The sequence below is a fragment of the Chlamydomonas reinhardtii genome, chromosome 15, assembly GCF_000002595.2.
Source record: "Chlamydomonas reinhardtii strain CC-503 cw92 mt+ chromosome 15, whole genome shotgun sequence".
NCBI lineage: Eukaryota > Viridiplantae > Chlorophyta > Chlorophyceae > Chlamydomonadales > Chlamydomonadaceae > Chlamydomonas > Chlamydomonas reinhardtii.
This window is the reverse complement of record NC_057018.1, coordinates 409359-424358: the sequence shown is the minus strand read 5'-3', so window position 1 is coordinate 424358 and position 15000 is coordinate 409359. Positions and strand designations below refer to the sequence as shown.

Here is a 15000-nt window from a genome sequence, read left to right as displayed (position 1 = left end):
GACAAGGCCACCGGCCCTCGCAGCTGCACCTCCACACGCGACACCTGCTACGGCCAGAACTACGCCGACTGCAGGTGCTGAGGGGTGGGGGATGAAGGGAAGGAAGCGCAGTGTGTGTGTGTGTGTGTGTACATGGCGTATGCTAACACACGCACATTCACACAACCACACGCACACATACACAATCACACACACGTTCACTCTCACACGTCCACGCACACACTCCCCATCCAGGTACAACTGTCAGTTCTTTGGCGGCGAATTTGACTGCCGCGGCAACACCTTCACATGCAGCCTAGCGGTGAGGGGGGAGGTTGTAGATACCAGCCCAAACTAAACCAGTGACTAGCGGAGCACAGGCAGAGGCGTTCGTTGCTAGCGATGGGGCGGGGAGGGAGAGTGGGAGAGGGAGAGATGAGGGGAGATGGGGGTAGGCAGGGAGATGGACTGCAACGGGGCGGAGGGAGGGAGATGGACCGCAGCCGCAGCACCTTCACATGCAGCCTGGCGGTGAGGGGGGAAAGGGAGGATGGGGTGAGGGCAGGGATGGAAAGGGGCCGGGGAGGTGGTTAATATCCAATTCCTAATTCCTAAGAACGCAAGACGGGGGCTTCAGAAGGAAGCTGGCCGTTGGACCTCACGGGTCCGGACATCGGGAACGGCGCGCCTGCCTGCTGCTGTGCGGCCCGGTGCCTGGCTACAACCTCACTTTCGTAATCGTGTTCTCATGAATGCAATCCTGCCCCCTCCGACGCCTTCACGCACTTCTGAAATAATCATGAATGTAACCCCCCCCCCTCCCAGGACGCTTCCTTTTCGGATATTGCAATCAAGGTCAAGGCGCGTGACACCTCAGGTGACCGGCGGGTGCGGGATTTGGAGTGGGAGTGCGCACAGACGCACGCAACACGGATGTTTTCCGGTTCTGCAAACCTTTAAATTGACAGCCGCTAACCGGCTTTACACACGCGCACGCCAAACCGGGGCCGCGCAGTTTCGCTGTGCTGCGCGCCTGCCCGGCGGCCCGTTTGCACAGCGCTATCCTGACCCAATCACATTTGTTGATATTTGTCTGTGATATCTCTAATACAAATGAAACAAAATCAGAAACGCATGCACATATTTCTGTCCTTGCAGCCAATCTGTCGTACGTGCCCGACACGGCGTACCCGGACGAGGGCGGCGGCGGCAACGTCATGCCCACCGGTGAGGCACGGGGTGGGTGGGCGGCGTGTGTGTGTATGTGTGTGTTTGTGCGTGTGTGTGTGGGGGGGGGGGGGGTTGAGAATGGGTGGGGCGAGGAATGGAGGATTGCTGACCTGTATTACCGAACGCCAGCTGCTCACATTGTTGGCGACATATATCCCATCCACCGCCCAACGCCCATCATTACCACCCACGCCCAACACCATCCACCCCATATACACCGCCCATACCCCAACCCCACTCCTATTGCCCTGTCCCCAACCCTCAAAGCACACCCATAACCCCATACCCCCACCCCACCCCACACCCAATCCCCCCCTCTTCCAGGCTACATCCGGCGCTACACGCCTGCCAACGGCTCCCTCACCGCCGGCCGCCTGTTCCAGCTGCCCAACATTCGGCCCCCGGCTCGCGGCCTGCCCAGCGTGGTCACCATCACGGTGCGGCCATGGGGGAGAGCGGGGAGGGGGGCGGGGGAAAGAGGGGGAAGCGGGGAGGGGGGAAAAGAGGGGGGAGCGGGGAGGGGGAAGGGAAACGTGTGTGTATGTGGGCGTGGGCGTGCGGCATGCCCAGCGTGGTCACCATCACGGTGCGGGGGGACGAGGGAAAAAGGGGGGAGAAGGAAGGGGAAGCGGGGAGGGGGAAAGAGGGGGTTTGTGTGTGTTTATGACGTGGGGACGAGGGGAAATGAGGGGGGAAAGAGGGAAAGCGGGGAGGGGGAAAAGAGGGGGTTTGTGTGTGTTTATGACGGGGGAGGACGAGGGGAAAAGAGGGGGGAAAGAGGTGGGAGGGGAAGGGGGAAGTGGAAACGTGTCCGTGTCAACACCCCAATACCCAACCCCCACCCCAGGTGCGCTCCTCCGCTGACCCATACCTCACCTACCTGTGGCTCACTGGAGGAAGCGGCTGGCTCGGGACGCCCAAGGTGAGGGGGGGAAGGGTTTGTAAAATACCAGCCCAAACTAAAAACAAAACCAACAAAAACGAGCGGACTGCGGGGGAGAGGAGGGGAATGGCGGGGCGTGTGTGTGCTTGGGAGGGTTGTGCGCGCGTGCGGGGGTGGTTGTGCTGTTTGTGTTTGGGAGGGGGGCGCGTGTGCGTGCTGTGTGTGTTTTTGAGCGGCGGCGCGCGCGTGTGTGCTTGGGAAGGGGCCATGTGGGGTGGCGTGTTCACGTGTATGCGTGACCGGTCGAAGGCAAGCGGGCTGGGGCTGGGTCCTGGGTTTCTGGCTCGCGCCCGAACCCCGTTCTCGCAACCACCCCCGCCCCCACAGAGTACGCTGGTGGCCAGCGGTGTGGTCATCTTGGTGGTGGGCGTGATCGGCACCTTGGCCTGGTTCTGCTTCGGGTATTACTGTGAGTTAATTTGTCTTGTGCAAGTTATGTTTTACACTGGGGCTTCGGGATGTTAAACAGGGATTTTGCATGGTTTCGAGTACAACATGCATACCCGCCCGCACCCGCCCACTCTGCTTGTCATACCTGCACCCCTGCCAACCAGCTCACGCCACCTTGACATATGACCATACACACTTTGGTATAAACCACACATTCACAAACCCAACCGGTGCAAACACATACAGCCCCGTCGCGTTCCTGCATCGCCCAAACTGTCGTTGCACAAAATGTTTTCCTTGTGCTTTCTAACACGCACACGCAGCCTGGCGCATGCTGTTTGCGCGCAACCGGCCCCGGGAGCGACCTGAGGGCGCGGTGGAGGCGGCGGCGTGGGACATGGCCAACAGGTGAGGCCGGGGCTGGGGTGGGGTTGTCAATATCAGCCCAAACTAAACCAAACCCAATGCAATAGAGCGAGGAGGAGAGCGTGGTCGATGCTTGACAACGGAGTGGGACGCCCGTTTTCCTCTTATTTGCCACTAGACGCCTATTGTTCACCGCTCAACCCCAGCCTCATTGCGCTAGCTACCCTCCTGGGACCTCTCCACCCCTCCACCCGCCAACACCCCTGCAGGTTCGGCGGGCAGTACGCCCCCGCCCTGGGCGTGCCCGTGGGTCACGACGGCATGCCAACCGCCCAACCGCTGTACGTCTCCGCATCTGCGCCCGCCACTGGACAGCCCGCGTACGGCACGCCGTACGGCCAACCGCCGGATCCGTACCACCAGATGCCCGGCTACCCAGCAGCGGCCCCCGGTGGCGGCGCCGCCTACCCGCCGTACGGCGGCGGTTATAACCCTGCTGGCGGTTATCCGGGCGCAGGCGGTTATCCGGGCCATCCGCCGCCGGGCAGCAATGTGGAGATGACACAATACGGCAGCGGTGACGCCGCCGCCGCCGGCCATCCGCCGTACACTGGGTATCCGCCGCCCGGAGGCGGCTATCCACAGTCGTACCCGCCGGGGCAGCCGTACCCGGGTTATTCGGGGCAGCCGCCGCCGCCAGTGCCGACGACCAGTGGCGGCGGCGGCGGCGGCGGCGCTGGCGGTCCTGACGTGGGCGCTACAGCCAGCTACGCCTATCCAGCCGCCGGCGCCTACCCCTACCCCTACGGCTACCCCCCGGCGCCGCCGCCGGCGCCGGGCGCTGCTACAGCCGTTGGCGGCGGCTTCGGCGGTGCCGCCGGCACGGCAGTAGCATCGGGGCTCCCGGCCAGCACCGGCGCCAGTGCCGGCGAGGTCGGCAGTAGCAGCAGTGCCTTTGGCGCTGCTACAGCCGGCCCGGCGGCTGTAGCAGCCGCTGGCGGCGGCGGCGCTGACAATGACGACGATGACGGCAGTAGCGCGGCGGCCGCCGGCGGCGGACGTGGCCGCGGGAAGCGCGGTGGCAAGGGGAAGGGAAAAGGCGGCGGCGACTCTGGACTGGATGACGGGCCGTTGCTGGCGGGGGCGGGTGATTCCAGCAGTGGCCCCGCGGGAGGCGGCGGCAGCAGCAGCAGCGCTGGCGCGGCGGGTCCCAGGGGCAAGGGCCGATAGCCGTTGGCGGCCCGTGGCTGGTGTTTAGGGAGGGAAGGCGGAAGGAGTTGCAAGAGAAGGCGATTCCCGCTTTGCGCGGTCGCGCTACACGCGACCTTACTTTGCACCTTCTACCAATGACCGTGGTTGTATCTTGTATAACTGGTATTAGATTGCGCCATGCTTAAGGGCAACAGCGCGCTAGAAAGGAGATTGGGCGCTCACAGTGCCCAACGTACGTTTGGCTGGGCCCTGGACGGGCTTAAGCAACGCTTCTGAGTAATGCACACTCGACAATGCAATAACTTCATTCTGCAATCAGCGAAGGAGGCTAGGAGCAGGAGCGCCAACAAAGCGCTTGCCGAATCGCGAGTTGTCCCATCCCGCGCGCGACCCTCCCCCTGGCTCGTCTCCTGGAATCGCAAAGCAGGAATAAAGAAGCTGCCAATCACTTTATAGCTATTCACACCATCCACCGGACGAACCAATACCGCCAAGCTTGCAGCTCTAGCGTTTCAACCGGGACTGGTCACAGACTGCATTCACTGTGTCGCATTTCTATCCTCAAATGCCTGGTCACCTGACCGTTGGCGATGGTCTGGCACTCATGGGCGTTAGCCTTGGCCTGGGCATCGGCCTGGGCTTTGGCCTGGGCTTCGGCGCTTTGGGCAAGGGCATTCAACGCGGGCTGTGCCACATTGGCGACAGCATTCAGAGCTTGGGGCGGCGGGGCGCAGATCGGCGGCGCACGCCTGGCGCACCGGACGCTGCACAGCAGCAGCAGGACGTAAGCGTGCGTACGTAGATTATTCACTTTTTGCTTTTTGAAAGCCCGCCGCAAGCTTACCAAGCTGCTCTTTCCGCTGAATTGTATCACATGATTTTCATTGCACTAATTGCACTGCAGGCCCAAACGCGGCCCTGAAAAGATGCCATGCGCGCGCCGTGAAAGCGCCTCGAAGAGCAGCAGGTGGCCGGGACGTACGGCGGTGCCACGTGCGGAGTAACCACCGCGGCCGCAGTAGCCGCAGTGATCCTTTAGACAGCTGCACAACGTCATGCGCCACTTGTTTACACATGCATCCTGTTCACCCATGCAGCATCACATGGAGACGACCGGATATGGATGGGTTGGAAGCTCGCAGGCTGAGCGGCAGGGGTGCTGAGCGGCGGGTGGAGGACGCGTGTGTGCGCGGTGAGGGTTGTGTATGTACGTTGGGCCAGCTGCTGATGGCTGAGGGTACACCTAGCTAGATAGTACTGACTGACGGTACGGTAGTAGCTCGTGCAGTGTAACATACTGCATGCACTTCAGTACTGTACTGTGCTGATGAGTGCGTGATGAGTTGTCATCATCACTTCATCAGGCGCTGGCCATGGGTAGTATCCCTGCTGTAGGCCTCATCATGAGAGCTGTTGTGCCGGGGTAGACATGGTTTTGCGTCCCCGGATGACACGTGGACCATGTGGATCGGCGCGGGTCAGGCGTGTCACGCACGCCTGGGGAAGCAGCTAGTATGGCGGGCTTTGGCAGGCTATGGCTGCTAAATCAGGTCCAGAAGAATGTGACGGTGCTAGTCTCTGAGACTGCGCATGGCTGGGGAGCCTCACAAATGGTTCGTTGGCATCGGGAGGTCGGGAGCTCGGGAGCTCGGGTCGAGGAATGGTGTGGGGGTTTGCGAAGCCTGCCGCCGACACGCAACTCATCTTACTGTGCATTTAATATGTATGACTACGCTTCTTTTTGTACTCATATTCATCACTGTGATTTATCCGCTTACCTCCTCTGCAGTCTTGGAGCATACTGACATACCTACCGCTTGAGCGACCGAGGGCGTCAGCCTAGCTTCGCGTTTTGCATTATGACAGACGTTTTGGCAAAGCCATGAACATGATTTAGGCATCCATATTCACAGCCAACACTGGGCTGCCTGGACTTCTGGCAAAATGGCAGGCTTGCTCGGCGAGCTCGGCGACGCGGCGGGAGGCGACAGCGAAAGCCAGACAACCTGGCGTGACCTGCCAGATCACTTGATGGAGGTCAGCGGCTTTGTTGGATCCGCGTAGCTGTCCCGCCAAATCCTCGTGCCCCCGTGCCCCAAAGCACAAGCTCCTTGCCGCTCCCGGTCCCTTAGCCTCCACGCTGCCGATCGGCGCCCCACTGCTCTGTCCTGTTAGCTCCAATCATCCAGCTCGGGTTGGGTCCGCTCCCATGTAGCACCCAATTCAACCGCTCCCATGTACAGCACTCACACGACCGTTGCAGTACCGTATGCTCGTGTTACATGCCGTTGCTCCCCCCTGCTCCCTCCTGTCTAACCCACCGTCCTGCTTGCACCACAACACACCGCCCCACACCGTTATGCAGTTATGCGTTTGCTGCTATTGCTATACCTGCTGCTTGCAACCCACAGGCGGTGGGGGGCCACGTGTTCGGACACGACTTCCTGGCTGCGAGGCTGGTCAGCCGCGCCTGGCGTCGCGCGTTGTCGCCCGTCACGCGGACCATAAAGGTACCGTACAAGCCCAGTGCTGGTTTCTGTGGCTGTGGCTGTGTAGGGATCAAGGCTATGGCTATACCCGTGACTGTGCGGGGATTGGGGCTGTGCGCGTGTTTTTGTTGGGGTTCCAGGGCAGGGGCAGGGGCAGGGGCAGGGGCAGGGGCAGGGGCAGGGGCAGGGGCAGGGGCAGGGGCAGGGGCAGGGGCAGGGGCAGGGGCAGGGGCAGGGGCAGGGGCAGGGGCAGGGGCAGGGGCAGGGGCAGGGGCAGGGGCAGGGGCAGGGGCTGAGGCAGGGGCTGAGGCAGCAGGGGCAGGGGCAGGGGCAGGGGCAGGGGCAGGGGCAGGGGCAGGGGCAGGGGCAGGGGCAGGGGCAGGGGCAGGGGCAGGGGCAGGGGCAGGGGCAGGGGCAGGGGCAGGGGCAGGGGCTGCGGCAGCAGGGGCAGGGGCTGCGGCAGCAGGGGCAGGGGCTGCGGCAGCAGGGGCAGGGGCAGGGGCAGGGGCAGGGGCAGGTGGATGTTCCAGCAGGGACAGGGGGCCCAGCCGCGGGGGGCTCACAAGGGGGGTTGTAAATACCGCCCGAACTAAATCAAAACCAACGAAAACGAGCGGAGCACAGGCAGAGGCGTTAGTTGTAAGCGACAAGGGGAGGGGAAGCATGCACGCACGCCGGCAGCAGAGGCCGCACCGTCTCCTTTTTTGAAATCCTCACTAGTCCCGACCCACCGCCTGCCCCCTGCCCTCTTGTTATTCATTCATGAGTGTTTCAATGCCCCCCCCCCTGCATCCCCACAGGTTCACCTGCACCACCCGCGGCCCGACCCCGGTGCGCAGCTAGCCGCCGTGCAGACCGCCTTCCCCAGGTGCGTGCGTGTGTGTGGTGTAGGCGGTGGGTGGTGGTGGGTGAGAGTAGCGGGGGTGTACAGTATGTTTGGGTGAGCTGGGCGGGGGATGTGGGTGAGCGTGGCGGGGGATGTGGGTTGGGCGGGTGGGTGTGGGTTAGAGCGGCAGATGTTGGGCCGGGTTGGGCGGGTGTGTGTGGGCCGGGTTGGGCGGGTGTGTGTGGGCCGCGCCCCCCCCTTTCCCATCCCCACCACCAGCAGCCAATCCCCGCCAAACGACACACACACACTATGCATGGTCAACAGCACAGACCAACCCACCAAACTGCCAAGCCGCCAAACTGTCAAACTGCCAAGCCGCCAACCGCCAACTGCCACACACGCAGGGCGAACCGCCTGATGCTGTACGTGGATGCGAACAGCAGCCGCGACCAGGCGGACGTGCGGGTGGGTTCGTTGGAGGTGGTTGGGATTGGGGTGGTTGAGATTGGGATTTTGGGCTGCGGTAGTGGAGTGCTGGGTTTGGTTGTGTTTGCATTTGGGTGGTGGGATTGGATGTGGGAGGTTTTACTCGCTTGACGTGCGTTTGGGAGAGCGGCTGCGTGGCTGCGGTGCGGAGGTGCGAACTGGTGAGTTGGTAGACCCGCTACATATGTAGGTGGGAGCGCAATTGCCTTGCTGAAACAGCGGTGTGTGTCTTCACCGCGCTTTTCCCGCTTGGCATCGGACCCTGCAGCCCCACGCTCCATTCTGAGTGGCGTTTTGTAATGTTCATTAACTTCGGTCACTTCGGTTACTTCGGTTACGCCACCACGATGCCCTCACTCCCTCACTCCCTCACGCGCGCACACCCGCAGGCCAACTGCCTCGCAACGCTGAAAGCCGCCGCCGACACCAACCGCACCACCAACCCCCAACAGCCGCCGCAACCGCCGCCACAACCGCCGCCGCCGCCCCAGTCGCAGCAACAGCCACAGCCACAGCCACAGCCACAGCCACAGCAACAGCAACAGCAACAGCCACAGCCGCAGCCACAGCCACAGTCACAACATCAACAGCAACAGCAAACTGCAACCGCCGGGGGCGGCGCCGCCAGGGCAGCAGCCGCAGCCGAAGCCCCAGCGGGGCCTCCCGCGTCGCCGCCGCGGACGGCGTCGCCCCCCGGACCGGAGGTGGCAGCCGCGTCGGCGGGCGCGGCAGCAGCCGCATTTGCATCGGCCACGACCAAATGGAAACCCGACAGCAGCACTGGCACAGGAGGCCCTATTACTACTGGCGGCGTTGCTACTGCTACTGGCGGCGGCGCCGGCGGCGTCGGCGGTGGTGGTGGCGTCGGCGGCGTCGGCGGAAGTGACGGCGGAAGCGACGGTGGTGGCGGCGGCGGTAGCGGCAGTAACGGCGGCGGCGGCGGCGGCGGCGGCGCTCTGGCCTGGTCACACCTGGGGCTCACCATGTCTGCTAGTGTGCTGCCGCTGAACCGCGACGCGCCCCCCTGGGACGGCGTGTGCGGCCGGCTGGCCGCCAGTGGGGCCTGGGTGGGCCGGCAGGTGGGTGGTGGGTGGGTGTGGAAGGTGGGGGAGAGGGAAGGTAAATGTCGGGTGGGCGGGCGGGCCGGCAGGTTAGGCAGGTAGGGAAAGGGCGGGTGGGGGGAGAGGGAAGGTTGAGGGCCTGAGGAGCGGCTGGGGGGGCGGGGGGTTGCGCTGCGCTGGCGCCTGCTGTGTGAGCGATGCCCCCGGGCGGGGCTGCAGTCCCTTAACCCAACGAACACGCGATTAGCCTTTTTTCACTTCCTGCGCCCCACAATCATGCAATAAATTCCTGAGCCGTTTTCCCGTGCCATTTTCCCTTGTTCCATTGTTTTTTATTTATCCCTTGCATGTACAAACAAAAAAACACTCTCGCGCAGCTGTCCGCGGCGTTGTGCGAAGCCAAGCCACACCTCTCCCGCCTGCGCGACCTGTCCTCCCTCGAGCTCACCACCGACGTCGACACGTTCAACATCGCTGCGGGCTTGTTGGCGGCGTCGCCCCTTGCTGCCAAGCTGACCGAGTTCAAGTACACTCGCGCCGAGGGCTGCGGCGGCCGGGGAGGAGGAGGAGGCGGCGGTGGAGGCATCGCGGTTGCACTGGGGCTGGGGCTGGGGCTGGGGATGGGGCTGGGGCTTGGCGGCAGGGCGGGCGCGGCGGCAGCGGCGGCGGCGGGGGTGGCGTCGGTCGGCCGGCTGACGGGTCTCAAGAGCCTCAGCCTGCACATGGGTGAGTGCGCTGGGGTTCTGTGTGTTTGTATGTATGTGTGTGTGTGTGTGTGTGTGTGTGTGTGTGTGTGTGTGTGTGTGTGTGTGTGTGTGTGTGTGTGTGTGTGTGTGTGTGTGTGTGTGGTGTGTCTGTCTGTCTGTGTGTGTGTGTGTGAATGTGTATGTGGGTGTGTGTGGGTCTGTGTGTATGTGGGTGTGTGTACAAGTGTTTTGTGTATGTTGGGTGTCTTGAGGTTTGAGTTTCGGGGTCTGTGTAGGAGTGCTGTGGGGGAGGACCAGGCATATGGGTGTATGCAGTAATTATGCAGCACGTAATGAGCTTGCGCCTTTTGTTTGTCACCCACCCCCTTTACTTCAATAATCATAAACACAACTCCCGTGCCGCAACCGCACACCCGCAGGCCTGCACGGCGGCCTGGCCCCCACCCTGGCTCTCCTCACTGCCCTCACCTCCCTCGAGCTGACGCACCAGGGGGAGGGGCTGGCGGCCGTGCCGGCGGGCGGCGAGTGGCCGCTGCTGGCACTGGCGGGCGGGCCGGCAGGGGAAGGAGGAGGAGGAGGAGGGGGCGGAGGAGGAGGGGGCGGAGGAGGAGGGGGCGGGGGAGGCGGGGGTGGTGATGGCGGCGGCGCGTGGCGGAGCGGGCGGGTGGCGGCGGGGCTGGTGTCTCTCAAGCTCAAGTGAGTGCGCGTGTGTGTACTGAGTCGCTTGAGCGTGTGTGAACGGCCCAACGGCATGGGGACTCTTGGGGATGTGGCAGCCACCCGCCACCGGGGAACTCTGTTGCTCATTGTGCGTGGGTGCCGCTCCTTTCTGGTTGCACGCCTTCCTGGCTGAATCATGGCACGCCTTCCTCATTGCATGCCTTCCTTGTTGCATGCCTTCCTTGTTGCACGCGTGCCTCATTGCACGCGTTCCTTATTATTGCACGCGATCCTAATTGTTCCATGTTTGCAATTGCCTTCCTGATTGAAACCACGCAGGTACGTCGCGTTGGCCGACCCCGGCTGCCTCACCGCCCTCACCTGCCTCACCCACCTCGAGATGACCCTGCCCGGCTACTTCTTCCAGCCAGGGGAGGGCGAGGAGGAGGAGGAGGAGGCAGAGGAGGAGGAGGAGGAAGAGGAGGAGGAAGAGGAGGAGGAGGAGGAGGAGGAGGAAGAGGCGGAGGTGGAAGAGGAAGAGGAGGAGGAGGCAGAAGAGGAGGAGGAGGAGGAGGAGGAGGAGGAGGAGGAGGATGTGTTGATGGCCGACCCGGCGCCGGGACAACAGGTGAGTGGTGTGGTGGGGGAGCGCGGGTCTGGGATTCGTGAAAGGGGAAGTTCAGCGTTGCGGTGCGAGGGAGGGAGGTGGCGAGGGAAAGGGAAGCCGTACAGGCAGCTTTGGTTGGGAGATATAACAGATGCGGCCGGGGCCCGGGCCGGGGACGGGCCTGGGATGGGTTTTTCCACGTCCCAGCTCATGCGGGATCCTAGCCCTCCCTCGACCCCACTGGCTGACACGCACATGCATACCCCACTGCTGCAGCAACAGCCTCCGCAGCTGCAGCCGCCGGCACCACAGCTGCAGCCCGCGCTGCAGGCGCAGCCGCCGCACCGGCTGGCAGCGCTACAGCCCCCACAGCCGCTACAGCCGGACCCATGGCTCCTGCATGTTCCACATCCGGCGCCGCCACTGCACCCTTGGCCAGACCCGCTGCCGCAGCAGCACCCGCTACTGCCGCAGCAGCACCCGCTACTGCCGCAGCAGCACCCGCTACTGCCGCAGCAGCACCCGCTACTGCCGCAGCAGCACCCGCTACTGCCGCAGCAGCACCCGCTACTGCCGCAGCAGCACCCGCTACTGCCGCAGCAGCACCCGCTACTGCCGCAGCAGCACCTGCTACTGCCGCAGCCGCGCCGGCCAGAGTCGATGCGGGAAGATTCGGCACAGTGGGTGGCAAGCATGGTGCGGGCGGCGCAGGCATCGCTGTCAGGCGGGCTGTCGGCGCAGGGGCAGGCGTTGGGGGCAGCGGCTGGTGCGACCGCCGGCAGCGCAGCGGGCGCGGCATCGGGTGCAGCGGTGGGGAAGCATGGGAGGGGTTTGACAGCAGCGGAGCGGGCGGAGGCGGACCGGCACTATGAGGGCCTCCGCGCTATCATGGGATCTCGGATGCCGCTGCGGGTGCCGCATAGGCGCGAGGAGGAGGAGTTGGAGGAGGAGGAGGCGGAGGAGGAGGAGGAGGAAGAAGAGGAGGAAGAGGAGGAAGAGGAGGAAGAGGAGGAGGAGGAGGCGAAGGACCTCGACCAGCAGGGGCGGCACTGGCACGTGGGGCCACCGGCAGCACGGCCGGGGCCGCAATTCCCGCGGCGCCAGCAGCCGTACAAGCAGCAGCGGCAGTACAAACAGCAGGCGCAGTACAAACAGCGGCTGCTGTACACGCGGCAGCGGCAGCTGTACAAGCAGTTGCGGCAGTACAAGCAGCACGCGCAGTACAAACAGCAGGCGCAGTACAAGCAGCTGCGGCATTACAACCAGCCGCGGCAGCCGTACAAGCAGCGGCGGCAGTACAAACAGCAGCGGCAACAGCAGCTGCTGCGGCAGGGGCCACCACTACAGCCGCCGCCGCAGGCGGCGCTACAGCCACCGCTACAGCCACAGCCATCGCTACAGCCACAGCCGCCGCTACAGCCACAGCCGCTGCTACAGCCGCCGCGGCTACAGCAGCCACCGCGGCTACAGCCGCTACAGCCGCCGCGGCTACAGCAACCGGCGCCAGGGGGGCTGGCGGTGGCGCGGACGGTAGCAGCGGCGGAGCAGTTGGTGGCGGCGATGATGCCGCCGTTACCTGCGGAGCAGATGAAGCCGCTCGCAGCGGCTTTGCCGGCGCCGCTGCTGCTGCCGGCGTGCCTCGAGGCACCGCACCCGTACCCGTACACGCACCGGTACCCGTACCCGTACCCCTTCCTGCCAGCGGGTGCAGCAGCAGCAGCAGCAGCCGCAGCTGCGGGCGCAGCGGGCGCCACAGCCCCCACGGCCGCCACAGCCGCCGCAACTGCCGCAGCCGCCGCAACAACAGCAACCGCCGCAGCCGCCGCAACTGCCGCAACTGCCGCAACTGCCGCAACTGCAACAACTGCCGCAACTGCCGCAACTGCCGCAACCGCCGCAACCGCCGCAACCGCCGCGGGTGAGGGCCCCGCCGGCCGCCAGTTGGGCATCGTGGCCGCTGCTGTTGCTGCTGCTGATGCTGATGCTGCTGCTGATGCTGATGCTGATGATGATGATGATGCTTCCGCCGCCGCCGCCGCTTTTGGTGGCGATGCCGGCAGAGGCGCGCGCCTTGATGGTGGCGCTGCGGTGGCGGAGCTGGAGGAGGTGGGGGAGGAGGAGCCGGAGCAGCTGGAGGGCGCTGTCGGTGACGCCGGCGGGAGGGAGGAGCAGCCGGAGCCGGAGGGTGCTAGCGGTGGCGGTGGTGATGAGGGCGGGAGTGGCAGCGGTCGTGCGGGCGGCGCTGGCGGCAGCGCCGGTGTCGGTGCGGAGCACCCGGCCGCGTGGCAGCAGGGGGCGCAGGAGGCGCTGGGGCGTGGGGAGGAGGGGGTGGAGGAGGAGGGGGCGGAGGAGGGGGCGGCGGAAGAGGAGGGGGCGCCCTTTGACCAGGACCCCGCTCATGAAGGGGAGGATGAAGGCGAAGAGGAGGACGAGGAGGAGGAGGAGGAAGCGGAGGAGGACGAGGACGAGGAGGAGGAGGACGAGGGCCCGACAGAGGAGGAGCTGGCGGCGGCGGCGGCCCACGACGCAGCCGCCAGTGCGCGCCTGTGGGCGGCGCTGGCGCGACTGCCGGCGTTGAAGAGCCTCAACGTCAATGCCTGGCAGGAGGTGGGCGCGGGGCGGCGAGGGAGGGAGGGAGGGAGGGAGGGAGGGAGGGGAGGGAGGGAGGTTGTAAATGCCAGCCCAAACTTAACCAAACCATGAGGGGGTAGCCGTTCACGGAGAACGGAGTAACTACGGATCACGAGGTTGCAAGAGTGATTAAGTCGAACGCATTTGTGAGATGAAACGATACTAATAAAACGCTGGGAACAGGATACAAGCAGGGGATCAGGGGACAGGTGGGGAAGGGAGGTAGTCGTTCATGGAGAAGATCTGTGCGAGATGAAAACGGGGGTTGTCAAGGGGGGAAGGGAGGGAGGCTGTTGCGCGCACTTGTCCGTATGCATTGGTTTCCGTGCCGCAACGCTCAGCCCAACCACCGCACGTAACTGCAATACCTGAACGTTTCGTCTCGCGTTTTCGTTTCTTCCTTGTGCCTGTCTGCCTCATACGACCCATAACATTGCGACAGGCACATCTCGTGGGCACATCTGTTCAATGTTTCAACCACGATATTTGTTTGCTATCGTAAATGTGTGAATGCAGGCGCCGCTGGACGACGACCGATTGGGCCTGCTTGCCAAGCTGGTGCTACAGCCCTCGGCCGGTGCTACTGCCGCCGCGGCCGCGCCCGGCCCGCTACAGCCTGCTCCCGGCGCGGCGGCGGCCGCGGCAGTAGCAGCAGCCTGGGCTGGAGGCGGTGGCGCCCACCCCCAACAGCACCCGCAACCGCAGCAGCAACCGCAGCAGCCGGGGCAGCTGCAGCAGCAGCAGCAGCAGCAGCAGCAGCAGCAGCAGCAGCAGCAGCAGCAGCAGCAACCGCTCAAAGACTTGGTTTCTCTGGGGCTTCTGCTGCATGTAAGTATCAGACGGCTATCACCCAACTGTGTTTGTCATCATGGTTTGTTAGAGGCAAGCCGGCTATTGGTGTTTACATGTTCATGCGTGCGTCTCCTACGTGTTCGCATGCTTGCTTGCTCGTTCGCATGCTCTTGGTGCCGAGCTCGTGTTCCAAGCTCCCCACACCGCGCCCAATGCGCAACCCCTCCACTGGCCAAAATGACTTCCTGCGCCGGTCCTGCACACGCACACGTGCATGCACAGTCACACACACACACACACACACACACACACACACACACACACACACACACACACACACACACACACACACACACACACACACACACACACACACACACACACACACACACACACACACACACACACACACACACACACACACAGGCCTCCTCCGCCGCCTCCCACCTACACTGTCTGGCGCCGATGGGGCCCACCCTCAAGGAGCTGACGCTGGTGGTGGCGCCCACCAAGGTGTGTGTGAAGGGTGGGGGTTGGGGTTGGGGAAGGAGAGGGTGTTGGGGTTGGGGCGGGGGCGGGGTTGGGGGCGGGGTTGGAAGCGGGGTTGGGGGGTTGGGG

General features: G+C 64.2%; 2 protein-coding genes across 2 annotated transcripts in view; both read left to right on the top strand.

Annotated features, from left to right (window-relative positions):
* Positions 1-5852, top strand: part of CHLRE_15g636250v5 (uncharacterized protein) — a 9714-nt gene extending 3862 nt beyond the window's left edge. The window contains exons 8-17 of the mRNA XM_043070535.1: positions 1-74; positions 235-301; positions 805-856; positions 1138-1206; positions 1534-1646; positions 2057-2131; positions 2480-2561; positions 2866-2950; positions 3178-4904; positions 5025-5852. The exon at positions 1-74 is cut by the window's left edge and continues 32 nt beyond it. Coding sequence (XP_042916399.1) covers positions 1-74; positions 235-301; positions 805-856; positions 1138-1206; positions 1534-1646; positions 2057-2131; positions 2480-2561; positions 2866-2950; positions 3178-4138 — 1578 coding nt within the window. The 3' untranslated portion in view covers positions 4139-4904; positions 5025-5852. The remainder of the gene's footprint in view (positions 75-234; positions 302-804; positions 857-1137; positions 1207-1533; positions 1647-2056; positions 2132-2479; positions 2562-2865; positions 2951-3177; positions 4905-5024) is intronic.
* A 64-nt stretch (positions 5853-5916) lies between these two features.
* CHLRE_15g636176v5 (uncharacterized protein) overlaps positions 5917-15000 on the top strand; it is a 17916-nt gene continuing 8832 nt past the window's right edge. Inside the window, exons 1-11 of the mRNA XM_043070534.1 lie at positions 5917-6157; positions 6532-6630; positions 7410-7477; positions 7843-7903; positions 8314-9003; positions 9363-9711; positions 10112-10388; positions 10692-10980; positions 11236-13566; positions 14107-14418; positions 14809-14908. Coding sequence (XP_042916398.1) covers positions 6065-6157; positions 6532-6630; positions 7410-7477; positions 7843-7903; positions 8314-9003; positions 9363-9711; positions 10112-10388; positions 10692-10980; positions 11236-13566; positions 14107-14418; positions 14809-14908 — 4669 coding nt within the window. The 5' untranslated portion in view covers positions 5917-6064. The remainder of the gene's footprint in view (positions 6158-6531; positions 6631-7409; positions 7478-7842; positions 7904-8313; positions 9004-9362; positions 9712-10111; positions 10389-10691; positions 10981-11235; positions 13567-14106; positions 14419-14808; positions 14909-15000) is intronic.